Source organism: Dendrobium catenatum, unplaced genomic scaffold (assembly GCF_001605985.2).
Source record: "Dendrobium catenatum unplaced genomic scaffold, ASM160598v2 fragScaff_scaffold_879, whole genome shotgun sequence".
Classification (NCBI taxonomy): domain Eukaryota; kingdom Viridiplantae; phylum Streptophyta; class Magnoliopsida; order Asparagales; family Orchidaceae; genus Dendrobium; species Dendrobium catenatum.
In genome coordinates, this window is record NW_021319341.1 from 1037458 (window position 1) to 1064591 (window position 27134).

Genomic DNA, 27134 nt, shown 5'->3' on the forward strand with positions numbered 1-27134 from the left:
TCAAGGATAAGAACTGTAAAGTCGTTGTGGATAGTGGCAGCTGCATCAATGCTGTCTCCTCCAGCATGGTGTCTAAGCTTGGCTTGTCTGCCGTTCCCCACCCCAACCCCTATAAGGTAGCTTGGGTCAACACCTCTGCCTTGGAGGTAAAGGAACGAAGCGTCATACCCATCTCCTTCGTTGATTATAAGGAGAACGTTTGGTGTGATGTGTTGATCATGAATGTTGGAGAAATCCTTCTAGGTCGTCCCTGGCTATTTGACAACGATGTCCACATCTATGGTCGTTCAAACAACTGTGTGTTTGAACATAAGGGCAAAATGATCAAGCTGGTGCCATTACAGCCCCGGGTTACGGATGAGCCTGAATCCAGCCCTGTCAAAACCAAGAAGGGACTAAACCTGATAACCGCTATAGCCCCGAGTGCCCCTTCACACACCTTAGTCGATCGTGAGACTCCCACTGGGTTTAACGAATCTGTCCCTCTTTAGAGTCAGCTCGTACCTAGTAGGCTTGTGGAGATCCATCTTCCTGATCCATTACCCCCGATGATAGGCAATTCTTATGTTTTAGATCTAGCCCTTGGAGCCTCCCTATCTGAGCGTATTCTAGTTGGACTCGACTACCATGATTCAGTGAATTGTACCCTTGGCTTAAGTCCTTCCGAAATTGTATACGGGTTCAAACCTAGACAGTCGTTAAATCTGATACCCATGAGTTCTAGGTATAGGATTTCTGAGTCTGCATCAGCATTTGCATGAACTTCATAAAGATAGTGCACAACAAATTGAAAAGAATAATCAGGAATACAAATTACATGCAGATTTAAAACGTCGATTTAAAACTTTTGAGGTTGGTGATTTCATTATGGTGCGAATTCGTCCGGAACGGTTCCTTCCAGGAATAGTTAAGAAATTGCATGCAAAGAGTGCTGGACCTTTCAAAATACTTAAGAAAATTAACGACAATGCGTATATAGTAGATCTGCCTGCAGATTTCAATATAAATCCATCTTTTAACATAGAAGACTTAGTGGCATATGAAGGTCCTGATTTTAACCCACAAAATCCACTATGAAAGCAGCCTTGTGTGAACCCACCCTGTGAGATCCCAATCCTACCTCCACTACCAAATATTCCCAAATTTCCTATAGCAGAGCAAGTGGAGGCAGTCTTAAGTGATGAGATCATATCCACAAGAGGAGGACGAAGATGATATTTGATCAGGTGGAAAGGAAAGCCCGAGTCAGAGGATACGTGGCTAGATCGCGAGGAGTTGCAGCAGATTGACCCAGATGCACTAAAGATCTATGAGAGCGTCAGAGATTCTTACTCGACGGAGTCGAGTTTTCTCCCACCCCGGGAGAATGATGGGGACATCAGATCAGCGTGGAAGGTTTATCAGAGACGTGGCCACCGATCTACGACCACGATCGATTCCTTGTATTTATGAGTCATGATTGTATTTGATTTTATTTATGCATTTTCTTATTTGCTTAGGTGTCGTTTTTATTTCCCGTTGTAGCCCTCTCATGGGAGTTGTCGCATGTAAGCCCAAAGGGAAAGTTGGTCTTTTATTTTCTTGAGTCTTTGTACCCAGCTATTTATAGCCTCTTTTCCTTTGTTTTGGGGAATGAATGAATGAATGATTGCTTATTGAAATTCCTTCTTGCATGAGAATTTGTGTGTTTGAGAACTCTAATGGAGAGAGCTTCCTAGGAGAGGAAGAGATTGATGCAATACCCACCAACCTAGATAAGTCGGGTTCGTGGTTTCTTTTTCTTATCTCCATCTTCTTTTCTTTTCTCCCACCAATCCTCACTTCGTCGTCGGACTACCACCACTACGAAATCCTCCCTCCTCACTCCAATTCCCATGGCCAACTCCCAACCCGATCCCCATGCCGTTGGCTCCCATCACCTAGCCGCCGGCCCCCATCTACTCCCTCATCCCCATTAGAACCCTTGCCTAATTTGGATGAATGGAATTTGGACAGATTTTCAAAATTCAAACTCATTAATTTGAAATTTGAAAACTTTCCTAATTTACAATTCTATTTTTGGAAAGTTTCTAAATCAATTTCATTTGAATTTTAAGTTCACTTGGATTTGATTAATTACTTTCCTATTTTTTAATCTCAATTAGGTAAGCAAGAAACCTCATCCCAAACCTTCTTCACACATGCAAGCAGCCGGCCCCTATAGGAGTAAATTTGGGATTTATTTCTTAATTACAGCATAAACTCAATTGGGAAATAATTCAAATTATTTCTCTTCTCTGTGGACCGAATTTACCAAGACTCCAAACCCCTTTATTCTTTCCTATTCCACTTCTCTGTTTTGGAAAGAATTTCCTTGCCCGTCTTTTTTTTTTTCTTTGCCGCCGCCCAAGCCTTCCCGTGCTCTCTCTTCTTTCCAAACTATCTTCCCCCTCATTAAGCCTTCTCTTGAATTACCTGTACAAGCTCTCCTCCAAAGATTTTTACTGTTTCATTAGAGAAATCTGAAACTTTCTCTAAAGTTTAGCTAGAAAATCTGAAATCTTTTCAGATTTTCTGTGGGAAGATTTGGAGTTGCTTATTCAACACACATTGAAAAGAACATCTTGTCTCTTCGCTCTTGACTAGTCTTCAAGAGAACTCGCTACCGTGGGAAGATGACAATCATTCATCCTTATGAATGACAGTAGCCATTGAAAAGCATTTTGAAGGCATCGAGTGGAGGATCTCCGCGTCTCCTTAGCAAAGGTTTCTTTTCTCACTTGCATCTTATTTCTTTGAAATCTAAATTCTCTTTGGCTTGATTGTAATCACAAAAGACTCATCCAAGTGCTCTTGCTAAGCCTAGTAATTCGTAGGATATTGAGTGTACTTTCTGTGCATCCTAAATCTCGTTGTTAGACTAGGGATTAAATTGAAGACTACTATTTTGCGTTGTTTCAATTGTCTTATCTATCTTTAAAATTTCAAAGCTTGGAGCATGTGATTTAGCCTACGCAAAACATCTCTTTATTTGTTTTAATCGACGTTGATAATTGCTAATAATTTTAATCCAAAATTATTCTAATCAAATAGTTGTGCAAGGTCTAAAATGAAGCCATAAGCATGTCATCTAAGTAATCCTGCATCATGGTCTTTTTATATTAAGATTCTATGCCAGATGAAACCACTGTGCAAGGGTTAGTTCATGGAGGGAATTAGCTAATATGATTAGTTTCTCGAAAATAATTTTAAAGGCGATATTAGCAGTTTTAAGATGCAAACTGTTTGTATTTCGTACTTTTTTTGTCACAGTTTTTTTTTTTGTCTTTAGGTGCTATATAATAGTGGAAACTTTCTATGAACTAATGTTAATGGTAAATTTGGGATCACTACACATATAATCAACAAATAGTGTGCTATAATGAAGAGAGTTGGTGCTTTCTAAGTAACTATTTTAATTGCATGTGCATTCAATGCATGATGATAGGATTAACAAAATCGTTAAGAAGAGGAAAACGCAAAATTAATTAAGATTTCTATTTGTTAAAAAGCTTTTTTTCTTAATTTATTCTTTTACAATTGAAGTTTGTGGGCATTTATATACCATTATTTTTCTTGAATATAATATTGTTAATTTATCATTGATATAAATTTTTTAATAATGATTTTAGACATGTGCATCATGGAAGATACTAAAAATCTTTGTAAATGAATTAGAAATTCCCCAAATAGCCTACCAACTATTTGTATATGACAAATTTAATCCTAGAGCATCACATTTATCCAATTTAGTCCCACTACTATACTAAAATGATTCCCAATGACCCATCAGGTAGAATTTGATGGAAATTTGATTGCAAATTGATCCTAATTTAGTCCCTCGGCTAAATACTTGTGGATCCATTTGAGATTAATAGTTTCTAATTTCTATATATTAAATCCACTCAAGAGAAGTAAAAAAAAAAAAAAAGGACCACCATCATTCAAGTTACTAAATACGTTGAGTAAAAGCTCCTCCAAGAAGAATTATGGTTACATATGCACAACCTGACTTTATGTTGAAAGACTTTTCTATTGAAGATTTTGAAGTTTAAATTTTCATTAAGGATATTTTAAGAGGCTGTGAAAATTGATTTTGAGTAGTTGGGGATCAAGCCCTTGGATGTTGGCGAATGAATTACCCGTACCCAATCTATGACAAGGAAAATAGAGTTTCAAATGCTGTAGTGCTATCTTTTCACTCAACATCAGTGAAAACCTCTAAAATCATTTAAGAGTATGAGCCTACATCACATTGCCTTTGCATATTTGTCTTATTTTCGTCTGAATCAAATATGAAAATTTTTATGAAAACATGCTTCATTTTGTGCAACTCCTTTTTAATTGGTTTATACCCTCCAATTCCCTGTCACCGTTTTTGTAGCCTTTTTTGCCTATTAAGATAGCATAGAACCTAACAACAATAATGACGAGGATGGCTTCGTGGCAATTGAGCTGGAGGGTGGCTATAACGATGTTGTGATAGATGTCGATTTGGTCGTGGTAGACGGTGAAGTGATAAACCTTGATAAGTCAGGCTTTTAGGCTCATCTCGAATGTTGAACCTTGAGGAGTTGTTAGACTTGGCCATGAGGAACCTCTGCCCCAAGAAGGCAACGCTATCCCGTTATTGATAAGTCGAGATAATAATGTGAAGTAGCGGTGGTAGAGTAGTTATGAGGTACTGGGTCAACCAGGACAGAATACTTCTCGAGATTGTTCAGTTGACCCGCAAGATGCTACTTAGCCTGGAAAAAGTGGTCCTTAAAGATTATAATGCCCTTTTTTTTTGAAATATTTACTCTTACAGTAAGCATTTTATCTTTCTTGTAACAAAATTTTTCTCATAATAAAATGAACACTTATTTGTCGTGTTATTTGATTATGTACGCTTTTGTTATGTGTATGTTTTAAATGTTCATGGAAATACTTTAATCTTTGTTTAAAAAGTGTTTCTAAGAGGTAATAGTGTGCGATACTGAGAGTAAAATCAATCACTATAAATGTGTCCATTTTTTGTATTAAGAAATAAGAAGATATATTGTAATGAAATAAGTACCTTTTGCTCAGTCATGATTGTTTCCTATAAAAGAGTGACCTGCATGGTCTACCTTGCTTATTTTAATATGGAATATGAAACACATTATTGTTATAACTCGAGATTGGCAATAAGGTGGAGATTTGAGAACTGACTCCTGCACGAGTGTTAGGGATTCCCATTGAAAGAGTATTGCAATTCGGTCATCCAAGATGTTTCAATTGTAAATAGTTTAGTTATTTCCTTTTTCCACACAACTTGGTTTCTAAAATTTCCTTTGAGCTACTTTACAACTTGTTATTCTATTGCCTTTATCCTCTCCCATTCCTTACAACCCGAATGAGTGAGATGGCTTCCCAAAAGGAACCAACAAAGGAGGTGGTGTTGCACTTAGTGTTGGGATAGCGTTCCTGCTAAGCTATGAACCATGGACAGGCAAAATAGGATGTTTTTTTTATCCCAACAGAGTTTCAATTTTGACGCCTGCCAAATGACGAGAGGCCCAAGATTGCATATAACTCAATGGTACTCTGCCTCTTTGAGCATTATTTCAAGCAATAATTGGATCAATCACTTGGAGACAAGATAGAAGATACATTATTGATCTGCAACTTTGTACTTGCTCAATTGACTCTATAGGTCTTTTTTATTCTTCAAGATGTCAAGTGAAAGTTTGATTGGCACCAAGGTATCTGGTCAGTGTAATAACTTTTATTCTTTTTTGCCTGCTTTTGGAGAGGAAATTGTTTCTTCTTGGAAGGGCGAAGCAACCATTAGGGATCACCTGACTTCCTCCAATAGAAGGATTGATAGACAAATATTACTTTCTTATCTCATTGAAGTGGTGGAAAATCCAACAACACATGACCTTGCAAATTTCTAGGCAGGAAGCTATATTGAGGAGCTGGAAAAGATGCTTGTTGGATGAGGCACTTGTGCCAAGGCTTTATTGAACTTGAAGGACCTTTAAAATCCCACGTTGGAGTTGGAATATGCTAAGAATGTCATTTCTTTGTTGTGGGTACCTCTTGGCGAGTCAGAGAAGTTAACAGTGGGCAAAAGAGCTTTTAAGAGGTTGAACCTAAAGGAGATAATGCAGTAGGCAATGCTGATGTTAGTGTAGGAAGATGGTGGAGTGCTTCTGATGCCCAGACAGAATTACCAAGTAGAAGCTTGTATCAAGGAAGAAGCCAATGAGTAGTGGCGCCATACCTGAGGCAAGGTGGAGGCGGTGAGCCTGAAGGAGGGAAAAGTAACGGTGGAAAAGGCAGTTGACTTTGCTATGTCTTTGGGACAAGCAGCGCAAATTACCTTCAAGTCGTCTACTGGCAACCTTCCCTCTAAGTTGCGATTGTGAGACCAGGTGCAAAATAAGATGTATGTGGAATACACCTCATGTGGGTTTTCTCTATGGATTATGATGGCCCGGGAAGAGTTCTCAATAGGCTTATATTATTTTGCAATGTTGATGATCAAAAGATGTCAGCATAATGATGTTGGTAATTTAGCGTCCTTTTGCACAGAAACAGTATAAATTTTGAGATTTTGGCATCTAGAGTTGACAACATCTTATTGTGGTGGCATTTGAATGATCAATAATGAGTTCAATGTTTAGCACAAACAGTGATTTGTTGCATTGAATGCACGTTACAGCTAGCTAGAAACATTGGATATTGTGAGATTTGTCATAAATACTTGTTGGAACAATTACAAAGGTATGTTGAGAAAGATTTAGTTCTTTTGAAAAGTACTTTTGGTAAGAAAAGCATGTTCATTGCAAGAGTCGGGATGTTTCTCAAGATAATTTCTCAAGAGGACATCCTGAGAAGGGCATTTGAGGATTCCTGAGATAGGCCTTTGAGGCACATCACTTAAGTAGAGCCCTTGTTGACTTGACATTGTTATGTCAGTGTTTTATCTTATCCCATTATTACCATAACAAACACGTGGATGTGGAGATTGCATCAAATTCTTAGGATTTTTTTTTGTATTTAAAAGCAATAAAATTCATGTTGTTGCAACGACGAATTAGCTGATCTTGAGGCTATCATGGTTATTATTGTGAAGGAAAAAGACAAAAAAAATTTGGGTGAAGGTAAAGAGGGATAGAAAGTGAAGGAAAGGATTAGCGTGGGGAATTGGAGTGGAGAGTGAGGAAAGGGTGAAGAGGATGAGGAGAGTGATGATGGGGTGGGATGGGGGGGAGATGGGCTAATTGGGGGAGTTGATGGGATCAACATAGGAAAAGTCAAGGGAGGAGAGAACATAGTGAAGGATGGTGTTTGTGACAATTGCATGGAGAGGGAAGCCATTAAGTGAAAGAGGGGGTAGTGGGGAAGGGGAAGAACAACAAAGAGGGATTCAATTAAGATGATTAGGAGGAAGTCGACATTGCTTAAAGTGTAGGTGAAGAATCGATCCATGAAAGTAGTTGGTTTGATTAGGAATGGATGTAACTTGGAAGGAATTGGATTGGATTAATGAAAGGAGAGTTTGAAGTTGGGTAGGCAGAGTGCAAGTTTTGGTTAAAAAGGTGAGCTTTACTTTAAAACAAATATAGAGAACTTTTTTACTGTATGCAAATGGAGAAGAGCTCAAACAAAGTTGAAGTCAATAATAGCTAGAGTTGGCAACTCCAATGAAGGCTCAAGGAAGAGTATCTTCCTCTTCTTTTCAAAAGATTATGATTTTTTTTAAAAAAAATTAAGGACTTGTTAAAGGTGAACGGATGGGATTTCTTTTTCTAAGCCTATTTCTATTTTTGTTTGAAGGGATGGGATTTCTTTTTTTTTTTATTAAAGTTGAAGTTTTACTATTGGTGAGATCACAACCTCCTTTTTAAGTAAAAATAACAATGAAAATTTGACTTTATATGCCCCATAATGTTTGAAATTAGAGAAATATGAAAAATTTATTTTTTGGGAAAAAATTTAAATTCGAATAAAAATTACCTCATAATTTGAATAGATGCTCTAGTTTATATAAGAGACCTTTTGTACAAGAAATTGATTAACCTCTCATATTGTTTACAACTTCTCTGGAGATTCTCATTTGCTATTGGTGGTTTTAAGGCAAAATTGCAATGCAAGGTTTGTCTTTATCTATCTTTGGCTAGTTAGCGATTTTCGTTGAAGGTTAGTGATCGTATATGTTTACACTTTGAACACCACCACCAACAACAACATCAAGCCTTTTTCACATTACATGGGATTGGCTATATGAATCATTTTTCTCCATTGTTTCCTGTTATGAGTCAAATTCTCATTTAAATCTAATAAAAAAGTCATTTCTAATATCGTTTTAATCAAATTCTTTTTAGGTCTATCTTTCCCTTTCTTAACATAAGCCAAATCTGATACATCTACTCTCCTAACCGGGTTATAGAAAGGCCTCCATTTTATGTGACAAAACCATCTAAGGAGACTCTATGTAATCTTGTCTTCCATTGAAGCTACTCAAACCTTTTCACGTATATGCTCGTTCTTTATCCTGTGTCTAAGAGTAAAGCTACTCATCCACTGCATCCTTATCTCTACAACTCTTAACTTAATATTATGCTTCTCTTTTAATGACCAATATTCTACACCATAAAGCATTGCAGGTCTCACCAACATCTTATAGAATTTTCCCTTAAGTTTGAGGGGGACTTTTCTATCAGGCAAGAAGCCCGATGCATTCCTCCACTTCAACCATCTAACTTGAATTCTACTAATAATATCCCATCTATTTCACCAGTCACTCTGAACAATAGACCTAAGATATTTAAAATGTGCTCTCTTATTAATGACTTGATCGCCCAAAGTCACAATCCCCCCTCTAGATCCATTATTATTGAAATTACATTTCATATATTCAGTTTTAGATCTACTCAAAAGAAAACCTTTAGACTCAAAGGTTGACCTCCATAATTCAAGTTTACCTTCAACTCCCTCTCTAGTTTTATCAATAAGAAAAATATCATCAACAAAAAGTATACACCAAGGTACAACCTCTTGCAAATGTCTAGTGAGACTAAAGCAAAAAGATATGGGCTTAAGGCTAATCCTTGATGTTATCCATCTGAATAGAAAATACTTGGTCAAACCACCTTGTGTTTGAACATAACTAATAGCTCCCACATATATATCCTTAATGACTTGAATATAAGTATTATTAACCCCTTTCTTTTCTATAACTCTCCATAGCACTTCTCTTGGAACTTTATCATATGTTTTCTCTAAATCAATAAATATCATATTAGATCCTCCTTATTCACTCTAAACTTCTCCATAAAACCTCTCAATAAATATATAGCTTCTATAGTAGACCTACCCGACATGAATCCAAATTGATTTTAAGAAATTTTAGTATCATGTCGCAAACTATGCTCCATAACTCTCTCCCATAGTTTTAAAGTATGACACTTTGAACACCAAACCTTAAATATTAGATATAAGATTATCAGCTTCAAATATTGTTCAATACTTATTCAAATCTTGATTGAGCCATTTTCAGCACATAAGTGAACATTCTTTAAAGCTTGTTTGTATTTTGGAACCAAGATAAAACAGAAGTTGTAGAAAGTTCGACCATGATTTGATCAATGTTGGGACATTGTTCAAACAACTTCTAGTAAAGTTGATCAAGTTACGATCATATGTTCGATAAAGTTTTGTGCATAGTTCAAATTTATTGCTTTGCACTATGCTTTTATTTTGCAATTAACTCATTTGAGTTGTCTTGTTATGCTTGTAGATGTATGCTTGGGTTACATATAAAGTTGGGGGTGTATTATAAAAAATTGTTTGGCATTATGAGCCATTAAAGGTTAACAATATTATTGTGTTGAATTTGAAATACAAGCACACAACATTTGAATATGCATATCTTAGTTATACATGTAGAATGACATAACAGCTTTCACTGAATGTATTCCTGATTTCAATGGGTATGCGACTAAAGCTTAGTAGCCTGAATTCATAGTTACAAATCGAAAATACACATGCTATTTTTGATAAAAATAGTTTCAATCTTCATGACTTCAAGAGCACAATTTATAGTGATATAGATGTAGTCATATTTCGGCATTTTTTGTGATATAGTTGTGCTATCCATGTTTCTCTTGTATTTAATTGTATCAAAATTTTTTTTGGCTATGTCATATCTATTGTACTTGTACACTCGACATGTTGTTAAGCATAATAACTGCTTTAATTTAATATAATGCTCCTTATTAAATATTTTATCATTTATTGTGTTTGTCGTATAATCTATTGTGTTGTAGATATTGTGATGCATTATGCTAAGGTATAGTATATTGTTTAGGAAGTTCAAATCTTGTTCAAATATGTAAAAAAACTTACTCAAATATATTATTCAACTGTTTAATAAATTATTCTAACAAAGTTATTTAAACCATGTTAAAAAAAATTCGAATAAGAACGATTAATGCTCAATTAGGATTTGAAGAATTTTCAATCATATGATCTCAATGTTGATTGAATTCTATTCGAACCTTTTTTTTACAAGGTTATTCAAATTAAATTTCTTCACAATGTACTTAAAAAAGTAGTTTGCGGTCCAAAGCGAGGGTATTTTGGCCCGAAAGGAATTTTTGGTATATTTCCCTAAGAAAAGAAATAACATGTATATTTCTCTTACTTTGGACATTATGGGACATATAAACTTAAATTTCTCATTACCAATGCTTATAATAACTAAAAAATAAGATGAGTAAAAATTGTATGTTATTTTTCTTATCTCATGGTCTAAACGCCTCATGTAGCACTTAGCACAAATGTGGAATGAGGATAGTGCGGACTCCAAATGGTTAAGATAAGGCTAATGATGATGATGATTATGATGACCATTCATTTTCTTAAAATTTTTAGATTAATTGAAACACTTCCTTTTTAGTTAGCAACGCATAACTATTTAAGCTGGACATTATAGCTCACCATATGTTAATTTTTATATTTCGTCTCTTACACTATCAGATGAATATAAAATGTCATTTAAAATCAGGAATTTGAGAGGGAAAAGCTTGCCTTTATTCAGTAATATATTTCCTATTTATAGATATATACAAGATATCTTAATGAGAAAATAATAAATTACAAATTTAATATATAAAATCACCAATACACTCTTTCCTAAGTTAAGTGTGACAGAGATGAGGATGCTCAGGTGGATGAGTGGCTTTACCCTTAGAGATAGGATACGAAATGAGCATATACGTGAAAAGGTTGGAGTAGCTCCAGTAGAAGATAAGATTAGAGAGAGTCGCCTTAGATGGTTTGGTCATATAAAAAGGCGGCCTTCCGATGACTCGGTTAGGAGAGTAGAGGTATTAGATTTGACTTGTGTTAAGAAAGGTAGGGGTAGACCTAAAAAGACTTGGTTAGAAAATATTAGGAATGACCTTTCTTTATTAGATTTAAATGAGAATTTGACTTTTAATAGGACACAATGGAGAAAAAAGATTCATGTAGCCGACCCCACGTAGTGGGATAAAGGCTTGATGTTGTTGTTGTTGTATTATGGCGTGATCTATGTGAGCTTCCCACTGATTGACTTCTGTGATTGTCTGATCCTTCGCATTGGGAACGACTGGATTTCAACACTCTCCCTCAAGCTGGGAAATATGGATCTGTCATTCCCAGCTTGTCAATCATTCTGAAGAAGGCAGGACTGTCCAATCCTTTGGTAAGGATGTCTGCAAGTTGGTCATTTGATGATACATGGTCGACACTTACTAGACCATTGTCTAGTTTTTCTTTAATAAAATGTATGTCCACTTCTATGTGTTTGGTCCTATCATACTGGACTGGATTGTGGGCTATGCTGATTTTTGATTTGTTGTCACAATGTTGCTTCATTGGCTCATCCCACTTGACCTATAAGTCTTTTAGGATTATTTTAATCCATAGTAGCTCACATATTCCCAAGGCCATAGCTCGATATTTTGCTTCTGCACTAGATCTTACCACTACATTTTATTTCTTACTTGTCCATGTAACTAGGCTACCCCTAAGAAATGTACAATATCCAGAGGTAGATATTCTATCAACAGGTGATCCCGCGTAGTCAACATCCGTGTATACTTCTAGGGTTATTCTGTGATCTCTCTTAAAGAGAATCCATTTTCCTGAGTTTCCTTTAAGGTAGTGCAATATCCTGTCAATCGCTTGCATGTGGACCTGCTTTGGATTCTGCATAAACTGACTGACCATACTTACAACAAATGCTATATCTAGTCTAGTATAGGAAAGATAGATTAATTTTCATACAAGTCTTTGGTAGGCTCTTTTATCCACATCTAGATCCTCTATAGCTTCTCCCAGTTTAAGATTAGGTTCTACTGGTGTTGGTGCTAGCTTACAGGCTAGTTTCCCTGTTTCTTTCAGAATCCTTTACTGGAGTGAGCTACTTCGATTCCAAGAAAGTATTTTAGTTTATCAAGTTCTTTGATGTCAAATTCCTTGGTAAGACTTTTCCGTAGACTATCTTTCTCCTTTTCATTATTTCCAGTCAAGATAATATCGTCCAAATATACTAGCAATATTGTGATTCCCCTTGAGTCTGAATGTTTAAAGAATAGTGTATGATCCCCTTGGCTTTGTTTATACCCATTAAAGAGCATAAACTTAGAGAACCTTTCAAACCAGGCCCTTGGTGATTGTTTGAGCCCATATAGGATCTTTTTTAATTTGCACACCATGTTACCTCCAGAATTTTCCTTAAATCCTGGTGGTATTTCCATAAGTATTTCTTCTTCCAGATCCCCATGTAGGAATGCATTTTTTACATCCAATTGTTCCAGATGTCAATTGTACTTAGCTGTTATTGAGAGTAGAATTCCGATAGTGTTCATCTTGGCTACTGGTGCAAAAGTTTCCTTATAGTCAATGCCATATGTCTGAGTGTAACCTTTCGCCACTAATGGAACTTTGGATTTGTGTATGACGACCAAGATCAAGTTGACATCCTCCAATCACCGTTCTTTGACGTGGGCTTCGATTTCGACGATACCATTGAAGATTACATCGACCGTATCCATTACACCTTGGTGGATGTGATCGACGAGCAAAGAACAAAGGGACGTTGGATCATCCTTGGACGACCGTCATCCTCCACCACTCTGGCCACCTATCCAAGAACGATGATCTTAGGCTCCTTCCTCGGAGTGACCTCGGTTCTAATTTGGAGACTCTTCTTCCGCTAAAGCATAGACTAGTTGAGCGTATGGGCTCCAAAGGTGAAAGTTCTCTTTATTAAATCGCGGATTCTTGTTTATCGTTGTAGTTTTACAATTGCTCTTTGCGTTTTCTTAAATTGTTTGGTTAACCGACTTCGCTCTTCTTTGCCTAAGCAAGTTAAAAACTAAGAACTCTAAGTATCAATCGTTGTTATAAGCAATAAATTTATTTTGGGATTATTTTGTTAATTCTGCTCTCTTTAATTTCCTTAAAGTAACTCTTGAACGGGTTTGTTTCACATCACCATCTTTGTATTATAATTATTTCTAAATCTGTCTTTTTTAGTTTTTTTATAAATCCATCTTAATATTTCATTTATACGCTTAACTTGTCTATTAATGGTTTATTTGGTTCTCAATATTCAAATTCATATAGCATAATTTACCGATTTATTAACTGGTTGCACAAGAAATGAAATTGATCAAAGGGATCTATGGCAAAGTACGCCAAGTGTTAATTCAAAGTTTTTCAACTAGGACTGAGACTTACTGTTTCTTTTAAATGGTTGTAATAAGTCTGACGCAGATGATGGTATGCAATGAGCCAAAAAATTAGGAATAAAGTTTATGTTGCCAGGGATTTCGTTAAGAATGTTTTATATCAGAGCACCGATTAATCTTTGTTTCAAATTATTTCTATATGGACAGCACACTAATGGACCCACAATTGTACATTTTACATGAACGCTTAAGCATGATCATGTTTTCATTAGAAGCATTGTCTTAAGTATCACTCAAAACTGATTTTAAATGGGGTTTTTTTATCTGGTGGGAACTACTTGTATAACTAAATTTTTAAATATTGAACATTTATTAAATAAGTATTTTTTGTGTTATTAAAAGCATGCTTTAGAAGGAAGATGAAGTGATACGCCAGCTCTTTGCATCACTTTGTTGTGTAAAGCTCAAAGTAAAACGAGCATGTTAGTTGTCTTCGCCACATCACGTTGTACTCTCCACGCTCAGCCTCGTCTTACAATAAAATACTAGTATAGATTTTATGGCTCAAGTCAACATTTATCATAGTAACTAAGCACAATTGTTCGCTTCTCCTAATTGTTTCTTGTAGCTATTGAGTCATGACTCATTGTTCTTCGTTCTCTCCCATTGGAGCTAATCGCTTTTTGGAAATATTCTCTTCATGCTCTCTTGCCCACTAGTTTTCTAAAATGTTTATCGCTAGTTCTTGATGTAGATGTTAGTAGCTTCTTGCAAACTTCTTTTTCAGAATACTTGTCGATCCTCGTCCTCATTTGCTCGTTTCATGTTGTTTCCATTTTTCATTATCTAGCTAGTCACTCAATATACAAGTCATGAATGTTTTAGTTAGTGAAAGCATTGTTTTGCTTTGCACACTTTATGCAGTGAAGCAGAAAAGGAACTTCTATGTTTCACATTGCGCTTAACATTTTGAGAACACTGGTATTTTTATTTGCAGAAAGTACTTTAAAGTTTCCTAATTTATTATAAAATAAGATTATTTGAATATAATATTTGAAAAATATTTAATCTTTTAAAAAAAATGAAGTTACCTAACCCGAGGTGTGGCAAAGCACTGAAATTGTCAAAACCCTGAGGCTGAAATGGAAAGGAATTTTAAAACCTTGGTTAGAAGCACACCAAATCACTCCTAAAGTGGAAGATGGTATCAAATACAATTTGTTGCACTACTCGTGACATTAAGAGCAATTAAAAGCAATCGTAAGATCCATTATGTGGAAGCATATTACAAGGACCACTTCATTGTAGTGTAATCATGTTTAAAAAAATGTTGATCCTGAACTATGGTAGCTGGTTATTTCCATTTGCTTTCCCGATTCTACTTCAAGACGCGCATGCTGTTTCTGGCAGTTATTGACTTATTGTTAGTACTACTACCAGCTTAGCCTGTTCTTTCTGCCTCTTGCTGTTATGTTTGCTTCACGTAACTTTCATACCCACTGTATTTTATTATCTGGCCATGTCTATCTTTTATTATTGATGCTGTTATATCTTTGCTTCTATCTAAAGTCCTTTATATAAATCATAGATGAGCTTCATTTCAGTGAAAGATTCTCTCTTTTACCTTCGTAAATGTGATAGAATTCGGAGTTTCAAGCATCAAAATATCTTTCACATATGATTTTAAAGCAGCCCTTATTTAGCAGGTGTCTGTGGACACCTTTCTAAATATACCTTATTTTTTTGTTTTATTTGGTTTAGAAATGCACTTCTAAGAGTAATAAAGTAAATACTACCAAGACTATAATGATTATGAAGAATTTCGAAGACTTGCAAAAGATGCTAAGAAAAGAAAAAGTGATTCTTTTTTGTAATAATATGCTAGATACTACGGAGAAAATGAGCTTTATAAATTTGCACAAGAAAGGGATAGGAAAACCTACTTTTATGTCAATCAACAAATCATGAATGAATAAGATAAACATGGAAAGTAATTACAAAGAGATTAAACATCACAAGAAGATATTAAGAGTTGTTATGTTCGGTTAAATTGATTGCCTACAACTATAATGGACGAGAGAGGAATTGATTCACAATCAAGAAGCCTCATATGTGTTTATATAGAAAGAAGCCTCATATGTGTTTATATAGAAGACATGAAAACACTTCTCCAAACCCACCCAACTACATCCAATCAAAGGAGATAATGGCACCAGAGACGAGAGATTATAAACATAGAATATATAAATAATACGAGATCTCTTCTTGGATGCTCCTCGAAACAACACCAGCATGTTTTTCATGGCATTAATGCGCTTGCCCACTATAGCACCCTTAATACAACAACACTGCTTGCACCATTGTAGGACAATTCATCTCATTCACAAATCAATGAGCCAAATATTTTTTTAATTTCATTTCCTCTCTTATTATCTTCCACTTCATGTTAGAATTCCTTTTTTTCTCTCATCACAACATGCATTTATTTGTTTTCTTTTTTCAGCAATAGTTTATTATATTTCTTCACTTTTTTTGGTTACTCAACAACAGCCTTTAGAATTTCGCAACCAAAGGAAAACTCAGCCCATGCACCCATGCTCATTATATGTGTATGACACAATAATACCACATGCTGCATCAGATTCTCTTTCATGTATTATCTAGAATTGAAAGAGGCGTGTTTTCAATCTAATCCGAATTAAGAACATTTCAGAACAAACTTTTGAACCTGTTCTTATACAAGAATACAAGAAAAGCTTTATTTATCCCAAAACCATTAAATTAAAATTTGATGTTTATTCTAATAATATTATTGAGTTCACATCCTAACTGAGAAAAGATAACGAAATTTTAATAAGATTAGATACATTAAAAGTGGTGTTAATAAGATCTTAGTAAAGATGAAGATGTGATACAAAGATGAAGATGCTACTTTAGTTGAAGTTATCTTTTTTGAATAACTTAATAAATAAAATAATGAGGTATATTATAGCCGGATGAAAAAAGAAAAGCGGAGCTGGCTCTAAAGAAAATGCATAAATGCAAAGATTTTGGCTTAGATGAAATACTATCAAGGGTTGAAGAGTTATGGGAGATTTTGGAATAATTAAGTTAAAAAACATTTTCAATATAATTTGGAGGATTAATATGATGATAAATTATTAGAGGAAAATGATTGTCACAATATTAAAGGAAACATAGTGTTGGATGGCGTGGGGATCCCTATAGTTTGGATTTATATTTTCATATGCCCATCATTGGGATAATGATAAATGAATTTGTGGGGATCCTACATTTTATTATTTTAATGCTCCCTGCAGTTGAGATTCACATGTTTAGCATGATTGTCTCATAGGTTTCATTCTTGTACGTGAGAATTGACACCATAGGATTTGACATTAGTTGATGACTCGTTCCAATATTTATTATTTAAGATGCCTAATTATCAATCGACTTTATCATGAATTAAGACAAACAAGGAATCAATAACTAATGTAGAACTTTGGGGAAGAATTAGTGGTTAACCTTTTTGAAGATTTTAAGTGGAAGAGTGGATCTCACTACTTGGTTAACTTTTCCGAAGATTTAAATAAACCATGTGTTAATCCTTGATATTATGATTAAATAGAACAACTTTTTTATTAGAGTTTGATTCTGACTAGATTTACAAAATAGTGTATATTCAGAAAAATATATTGGGTTCTATGGAGAATTAATTTATTCCACATAAATATGAAAAGTTATGCAAATTGGGACTCATCAAAGGCTTTTGTGTAAAAATATATTTTCCTTCCCTTTGATGACTTTTGTATTATCAGTTGATCTTAAATACGTTGTTAGTATTCATTAGCATCTGTGTTGCACCGATACGGATACGGCGACACAGATACGACACGATACGGATACAGGACACGGCAATTCTAAAACATACAGGATACGGATACGGCGCGGATACGACATTATAATATATAAAGCATACATAAAAAAATAACAAATTAATCAAAGCATAATATTTGAAATGACAAAAAAAATTGAAAGCAACATCATTTGTAGCATCACTAACATTGTATCTTATAATATAAAAATAAAAGTAAGCATTAAATATTTAAATATCTAGTACAACAACAAAAACAAAAACATAAATTGTCCAGTAGATAAAGTTTTTAATTAAAAGTACAAAGGATTGACACAATTAATCCACATGAATTTGAAACATGAAATTTTGTAATAAAAAGTATAGATATGTTGCGCTTATGTCGGGGGTCCAAGGGGGCACTGCCTCCTGGCAGGGTTCGACCTTCTCGGTGCTGCTTGGTACAATTCGGTACCCCTCTGTACCGAGCAGTACCGAGTTCTGTTACCGAGTGGTACAAAGTTTCGGTACTGAGCGGTACTGAGTTCTAGTATCAATCGGTATCGAGCGGTACCAAGCAGTACCGAGCAGTATTGAGTTCTAGTATCGCTCGATACCGAGCAGTACCGACAAGTACCAAGAGGTACCGAGTAGCACTGAGTTCTAGTATCGCTCGGTATCAAGCGGTACCGAGCAATACCGAGTACTAAGCAGTACCGAGTACCAAGCGATACGCGTGTCCGATCAAATTTAAATAATATTTTAATTGGACACGGCAAAACCGTATCCGACACGTATCCGTGCCGTGTCAGAGGCGTATCCGTATCTGACACATGCCCGATATAGCATGCCTCATAAATAGGCGTATCCGTGCAACATAGATTAGCATGCTAGTAACATGGCATATTTTAGGTTTGAAAGGTTGTTATGCTTAATACTGAAAGTGGCATCGTAATTTTTGTTTGGCTAATAATCTCGCAATGCCTTGATTTGTTTTCTTAGTATTTCTTGTTTACAGATACCTGGCCTGCGGCCAATTTTCCCCGTCTTTTTAGTCTTCATCTTTTATGTCACTCGACGTGCCATGAACCACAAGACGAGTATCAGACACAGAAAAGATAAATCAATGTGGGGAGGGCTCCTACTGTTTAGTGTACGGAAAGAAAATTTAATAGGAATTTAGCATCCCTATTATGTTGCTTCCACTTTGAGATACATTTTGTGGAAATGCCATTTTATATAGATTATACTGTGTTAGAATCATGGCTTTAAAACCGGATCGGACCGGCCGGTTCGACCAGTTTAACCGCGAATCGGCCGGCCGGCCGGTTCCGGTTTGCTTCAAAACCGGTATTGCATAAAACCAGCTCGGAACCGTGTGAACCGGCGGTCGAACCGCCGAACCGTAAAACCGGTCCCGGTTTACAATAAACGGTCGGTTCATCTGCAAAAAAATTTTAAGCTTTCGCTGAAGATCTAACAGCTCAAGGAAGCTTGTACGAAACGGAAGAAATAAAAAACCATACCATTCATTCGACGGTTCACATCTTCTTCCCCGATTCTCTTGCTCATTCGCGAAGCCAAGAGATCCCTTCCAATCAGGAAGTCTTCGGCATCAGTGGCGACGATGGTTCCTCATCTCGGCCTTATAACCTTCGCCTCCGGCTTCCTTCTCACTGGCCTTTTCCTTCATCAACTCCGAGCTACACTCCTCCGCCTCCGATATATGTTCTCTTCCTCTCACTTCTTCGGGACCGAGATTCACTCACCGCAGAAGGTGAGCGCTTTTATCTCAGCAGATTTTCTCTTTCTACCTGTCGTTGCTGTATTGTTTTTTGTCATTTGGAGTCGATTTAGGTTTTTTTTTCAGCTTTTTGTTTTTGTCGGACTACTGCTATGCAAAGTTGTCTTTCCATTAGTCGAAATAAGCAGCTCTAGAAAATTTTGATTCTGCACTTTGTTAAAATATGTTGCTAAATTAATTTTAGAATAGCTTTCGTAATCCCTGGTTTAAAAACCAGTATTATTCTTTCATATTTTTATTGTTTTCATAAGATTTACCTTTCATTCTGAAGTTTGTAAATTTATACTTTGAATTTGTTCCTTTAGAAACGAAAGGCAGGGGCTAGCCAAAATAATCTAAACGCAAAGTTTTCAATCCTTAATAAGAAAACTTTTCATTATCTTTTTAAACTGCATTATTTTTATTTCTTGTTTGTTAATTCTTGCACATTTTGTTGTTTTCATGTTCTTGCAAATGGCTTTCTAGGAGGTGACAGTTCTAAGAGCGGATTGGAAAATATGCTTAAGTTAATTGAGGTTGATTGACCTAATCAAGGGAGTATTGATTAATTTGACATAAAATTGGAATGTAGAGTGGAGGTTTTAGAGAAAAAAATTTCATTCATTTTATAATTTTTAATAATATTACTATTTATTACGTAATCCGGTTCGACCCCGGTTCGACCGGTCGAACCATGAACCTCTCCTTCTTCCGGTTCGTTGTCCGGTCCGGTTTTCAAAACCTTGGTTAGAATATCTTCACGAGGGGTTGGGTGTACTTGCTTGGTGGATGAGCAAAAAGACCTTGATTTCATTCTAATTTCAATTTCTATTTCTTCATATTGTAATTGGAGTCTTTCTGTTGCATCAGGATGTAATTCATTACTTAGAAAGGTCTTTTGGAGTTGGCTACATGACAAACCAAATTGATAATGGTGCCAATCCTCAACACCAATCATCAAACCAAGGTTCTAAACTCTCCACTTCAAATGTTGGTGCACCTGATGCCTCCAGCTCGGAGACAATCGCAAGCAGCCATGTTTCTGAGAACCCCCTTACTGGAACTTTATCAGATGATTCTCTTGAGTTTGAAAACCTGTACTCAACGTTAGACAGTGGCAACCAGAGCCTGGGCCGACCTGTGACTGATATTTCGAAAACAACTGTAGATCGAGCTGTTCCTGGTAATGACCTAAAACAAAAAATACATCTTTACAAGGTACGCTTGCTGCTTCTCACTAGGAACCTAAAGGCTGCTAAACGTGAGGTTAAACTTGCAATGAATGTGGCACGAGGTAGAGATTCTTCGGCAGAATTGCTCTTGAAGTCTCAACTAGAATATGCCCGTGGTAACCATAGAAAAGCTGTGAAGCTTTTGATGACATCCATGAATAAAACAGAGCCGGTTATGCTGAGTATGTTCAACAACAATGTTGGATGCATTCATTATCAACTCAAAAGCCCCCACACATCGTCCTTATTCTTTACAAAGGCTCTGAAAAGTAGTTCATCGCTGCGGTCGGAGGAACCTCTGAAGCTGTCAACCTTCTCTAAGGACAAATCTCTTCTAATTATATATAATTGTGGTCTGCAAAACTTGGCCTGTGGAAAGCCTGTAACTGCAGCTCAGTGTTTCGGAAAAGCCAGTTTGTATTTTTACAACAAGCCAGTTTTCTGGCTCCGGTTAGCTGAGTGTTGTCTATTAGCCATGGAAAAAGGGCTTTTGAGACCATCTGCTGGGGACATAAAACTTCATGTTGCAGGATCCGGCAAATGGCGACAGCTGGTATTGGAAGAAGATGTCAGCTCAAGAAGTAGGTATTTCAAAGGAGTAGAATCCGTGTCAGGTGAAGATGAGCAAAACAAGCTATCACTCCCATTCGCTAGGCTTTGTCTTCACAGAGCCCTGTTTTTGTTGGACAAGCTTGAGAAGAAAGTATCAAGGCCCAGTGCTACAATTGATTCATTGCAGGAAGATGCTACCCAGGCCAAATCTATCAAGAGCTCAGGCCATAAGAATGCATTGACTGGAGATCCAAAGGCAGCCACTGCAGCATTGGTTTCCATGACTTCTATCACCAATGGCGATTATAAAGAAAATAAAGGTGGATTGAGCCCCAACACCACCTTGCAGAGTTCTGTGACCACTTTTGAAGAATTGTGCAAGGAAGAGAACAGCATGATTAAGCAGGCCCTTTTAGGAAATCTCGCTTACGTTGAATTGTGCTTAGAAAACCCACTTAAAGGATTATCTGCGGCAAAATCACTTCTGCAGCTGCCGGACTGTTCAAAAATTTATACCTTTCTTGGTCGTATGTATGCTGCTGAAGCACTTTGTTTCCTGAATCGACCTAAAGAGGCTGCAGAATATTTGTCAATCTATTTCAATGAGAATGGTAAGGTGGAGCTGCCTTATTGTGATGATGACAGAGAGAAGTGGAATTTAAAGAGAGGAATGGATGGTGAGGAGTTAAATGGTTCACAGAATGCTAGAACTATGTCAGATGCAACTCGCGGCGGGCTTCTTAAGCCTGAAGAGGCTTGTGCTCTTGCTTGTGTAAATCTTAGTATAATGTTCTCTCTTCAAGGCAATCTTGAGCAGGCTAGCCAGTTCATGCAGAAAGCTCTCTCACACTTGCCCAAGGATCCAAGGGTTTTGCTTGCCGGGGTTTATGTGGATCTTCTGCAACAGAAACCACGAGATGCTCTTGCCAAGTTGAAGCTTTGTAACAACATCAGGTACCTTTCAGCTTCTTCATGATGCTTCTTGCACTGCCAATCCGGTTTTCATGATTGATCTAATCTGCTGGATTTCCTTGCCCGTGTCCCTCAAGTCTTGCAAGCTAGATCTCAGGCTTTAGACCCCTCTGTACAATAGAATGGTGGAATGTAGAATAAGGATATTTGCTTTTACCCTCAATTTTTCTTTTGTTCTGAAATTTTAGCTTTGATATGAGTCATGATAGTTTAAGAAGTAGTTTATGAAGGATAGATAGTTGAGTGCATTGTAGGTCTGGTAAAAGTTCATTCATTCAGGCAAGCATATGGAAAAGCCTTTCATTGTTATTTTTTCTCTCATGAATGTTGTTTGCCAACAAGTTGGTGCATTGAAGTCACTTAAATCTGATCCCATATTTTAGGATTAAAGATCTATTACTATTAATTGTTCTCCATTATCTTGATTTCTTATGACTGCAAACTTTTCATGATTCACCATTGTTTCTGGTGCGACTTCCTTTTCCTCTAGATTGCTTCAGATATTGTATCAGAATTTTGATATTAATACTTGAATTGTAGTTGGAGCAGATTGAGGCTTCGTTTGGGACTGCTTTTTTACTGTTTCTTAAAGCAGTTTTTAAATATAAAAATTTTATTTGTTGTACTAAAAAGCTGATTTAAGAAGCAGGAAGAAAGTCGTCCCAAGCAAAGCCTGAAATTCCTCCGAATCTATCATATTTTATATAGATTTGGGTTCTTTTCGCTATGTTGTTATTGATAGTAGGATACCTTATGCTGAAACAAACTCATCAATTGTCAAGAACAATTGTATATATAATAGTCTTTTACTTTTACTCCTACCAGCAAAATATAGGAAAGAGTTTTTATTTTTTCTTTTATATTTTTTTTATTTGTTATTGTTTGCTGTAGCTACTACAGCTGCTGAACAAATATGCTAAGTGATTGTCAAATGTTTCTCTTGGAGGATCATTCCATTTAGGCTTTTCTTCACAGGATTGACGAAGGATTGGTGTCTTCTCAATAGATATGTCAACATGTAAGTGAAATAGAGATATCTTGCATTATGAATTAAGAAATTCTTATAAAATCAAATAATAACTTTTTAAGATTGTGATCATAATAATAAAGTATGAGGCTATGATGAGATAATAATGTAACTAATATATCACCTGACTATTGAAAAATTTTATAAATAGGATTAAGAGATGCAATATTTTCCTTTTATATAGTTATTTATTAAATCCTTCAACTCCATGACTTTTATTTATACAACTATCTTCTCCAAAGTTTTACCTGACATACCATTATTGATGAATTGTTTGTGCTTTGAGCATTATCAGGTTGATGAATACGTAGAAGTCATAATTTTTTGTTACTATAACAATCAATGATTTGGGAATCCCCACTTAGCTCGCCTACCCATTAACGTACCAATCATGGGCCCACCCTCAAAATTTTTTTTTTTTAATTTTAGAGGTTATATTTTGAAATATTTAGAGTATTTTGAATATTTTTCCCCCTAAAAAAAATTTTGCTCTAATTTTATCAATCCTAAATGTCTTTGTCCATCCCCCATAAAAATTTTTTTTTTTTCCATCCTGAAAAAAAAGTTGGATCTGCCCTTGATACCAATTGGAAATTACTATAATTGATATGGATGTGGAGGATATGGTATGAAGGTAGAACACAAAGATGATTATACTTATCTTATAAGGTTTGGGAGAACTAAGTCTTTTGTTGGAGGAGCCTAGACAATCTATTGGAAGGGTAGTGAGAAGATGCTGAAAATTTTGATAATAATAATGTCATGGTCATCACAACATGCCTTAATGAATTATAGTAGAATGTTAACATATGCCAAATAATACATTTTATAGGCCTAAGAGGATTAATGGAAGGTAGATTTAGAATACAACCTAAAAATTTATTTTAAATAAATTATGAATTTAAATATATATTTTTTATTTGGAGTGTCAGGGTTTCTCAAAATAGCAAGCTTCTAAAGTTAATTACATCGCATGCATACCTAAGAAAACTCGAGATTTAGAAATCCAGCTTGTGTTTAGGTTGAATATATGATATGGATTGATAGGAGATGGAGTTCCAATTTGCTAACCTAAGCGATAGACTTAATAAATGTCAAAAGGGAACATTATATGGTTAAAGTCTATTGAGTATAATAGGTTAATATGAGAGAAAAAGACTTGATATCAAGAACATCATATATGTCTTGATCATCAAAATAACATGTAATTACAACTCATTTAGATGTTGGAGAATTAATTTTATAACTAAAAGAGGTATAAATGATAGTTGGACAAGAAAAGTGAAGACAAAAGTGATTAAGACCTTATAGTTTTAACATTCTAGGTCATTAGAGCATTGGTGCATTTAATCAAAGAAGACAATTGGCCTAATTTGACTTAAAGATTCTTATTAGTAATCATAGCTTATATCATCCACAAGGACTCTTAGACTTTGGAGATGAAAAAAGAAGATGAATAACCTAACTATTTAGTTGAATAATCCCGATCAAGATCCCATGATTTTATGTTCTCAAGCCATGAAAACTCTTGCCTTCTTTACAAGTGGTAACCTTAGCATCATTATCAACAAAAACATGCTATAATTTATAAGGAGGCCTTATAGAACTAGCAAATAAAAAGACATAATCTAATCTTAGGTTAATATATGAGATTTATACTTTATAACAATAAAAGGGACCAACCCATATTGGACTCATAGTACAACTATTATTGTACATATCTTGACTAACAAAAGAATCTATACTCTAAGGCTAAATGATGAAACTAAAGGAATAATCTTCTATATAATGTTGAAGATATTAATTTTACCATATGGGATCAACTGAACTGACTAGTAGGCTTACAACTTGTCTAGGTAAGGAATACCACTTACCCTCTTAAGTGCGTTTATAAAAGTAAAGTCATCAAGGCTCAAATGATGTAGAGACAGACACATTCTTAAGCGGATATGCATATACATGACATTTGTGCCATACTTTTGTTTTAGTTGTATATGATAACTTATGAAGCCATGTCATGATGCTAATTAGTCATACATCAATACTTTAGAATGATAAGCCAAATGCTTAATCAACACATATATTACAACATATATAAGACATGTTGGTTTATTTTAAAATATAATCAAAAGAATAGTCATGTATGTATATTTTTAAGCTTAATTGATTTAAAAAGATATAGCAGAGAGTCCAATAAATTTTTATTATTGGCTTGCCTCAACTTGGTCATTATCTTGGCTATTACCTAAATGCTTTATTTGGTTATCCTTATTGACGATGGCTCTCCAATTCTCTCTATAGTTTCATTACAAGATGTTACTCCACTTATACTTGTAATAACTGCTCTCATTTTTGCCTCTTTGATTTCATATAGTGAGAAAAATATTATGTTGTCACCATTATCTAAACTCAATGAATATTTAGTAGAAACTAAAATATTTTATATTAGAGAAAGCAGCATATTATGTATGATCATTCACTTATTTATATTCTAATATAATATCATTACTTTGTAGGTTCAACTAAGACTTTATTTGGGATAGCTTAATTTTGGCCACTGGTTTTTCATTGCTTTCAAGAAATTTTTGTACTATAAAGTTGTCATAGAAACCTATCCCAAACGAAGCCTAAGAATTCATTTGGGACTTTTTTCTTATTGCTTTCTAAAGCTACTTTATAGTACAAAAATTTCTTAAAATTAGCAAAAAAAAAAAAAAGTGGTTAAAAGCTATCCCAAACAAAGCCAAAGTGACCAAGAAAATGTGTACTATCATGAAAAGTATTGCATTAGAGTTTAAAAACCTTGATCATTTTACGAAAATTTTAAACTTTAAAATATTTATTTGAATCTAGGCACAAGTTAATAATATGTGTTTTATCAATTTGGTGAGAAGATGAGATTATATAAAAAATAAACTTATATGTTTCAAGCTCTACTTATGAATGAGCTCCTTGATGTATACATCTCCAATATTTCTAAAGGTTTTTCATATAGCTTATTTATTTTTTAGCCAATAATAAGAAATATCACCATTATTTCTTCTTTGCATTGAGCTTCATAAAATGGGCATCAATAGTAAAATCTTAAATATTAGCAAGGCTATTTATTGATAAATAGTGCTAGAAAAAATTGTATAATAAACTAAATAATAAGCATTGGCATTTCTATAACCTAAAAAAAAAAATCAAAGGTAATTAATTCAGAACAATAGTTTTAAAGATTAAAAAAAAAAAAGTAAAAGCATATAGAACTATTACTATTTAGCAGGAAAAATATCTTTCAACAAAATAATAAAGAATATTGAACATATCAAGAATTTTTCATTAAAATAATAAGCTAGGTGATTTTATTATGTAGTGATGATTGCATGTCTCATAAGAATGAAATGAAGGGTCTTTTGTTGATCAAGTATGATGTGAATATTAGATTTAAGGTATTTCATTTGGGACATTTTTTTTACTGCTTTCTAAAGTAGTTTTTTAGTACAAAAATTTTTAATTCAAAAAATTTTTGTATTAAAGAGTTGCTTTAGAAATCAATAAAAAAAACTATCTTATTAGAGCAAAAAATAATCCTATATACATTGAGATTGAGATAAAGAGCACATCCTTAGTTGCTACAATACTCTAAAGCTTGTGCTAAATAAAACACCACACATATCCTCATTGCCAAGAAGGTCAAGTAGATTGTGACCCTTGACACATTCAAATTTATAAGCAAACAAATCTAATAAAGCAAACTATTCTATATAAAGATAGAAAAGAGAAGTAGCATTCTAAAAATTTAATAATTCATAAAGCAATAAGAATAATCTATCCAACTATTCAAGAGATTTGGAGGATCCCCACAGCCCACTACATTTTCATAGCCATCCTCCTAATTTTAGAAAGTAAATAAATTAATTAAATAATATTAACTTTATAATTTTGTATTATTTATATTTTTCTTTAACTAAATGTGAACCATTATATCAAATAAATT

At 34.9% G+C, this 27134-nt stretch overlaps 1 protein-coding gene across 1 annotated transcript in view; it reads left to right on the forward strand.

The window, feature by feature from the left end:
- The window catches only part of LOC110106836 (CCR4-NOT transcription complex subunit 10), a 36280-nt gene extending 13730 nt beyond the window's left edge, over positions 1 to 22550 (forward strand). Inside the window, exon 6 of the mRNA XM_020836879.2 lies at positions 20240 to 22550. Within this exon, the coding sequence (XP_020692538.1) occupies positions 20240 to 22129 (1890 nt within the window). The 3' untranslated portion in view covers positions 22130 to 22550. The remainder of the gene's footprint in view (positions 1 to 20239) is intronic.
- Positions 22551 to 27134: the final 4584 nt, after the last annotated feature.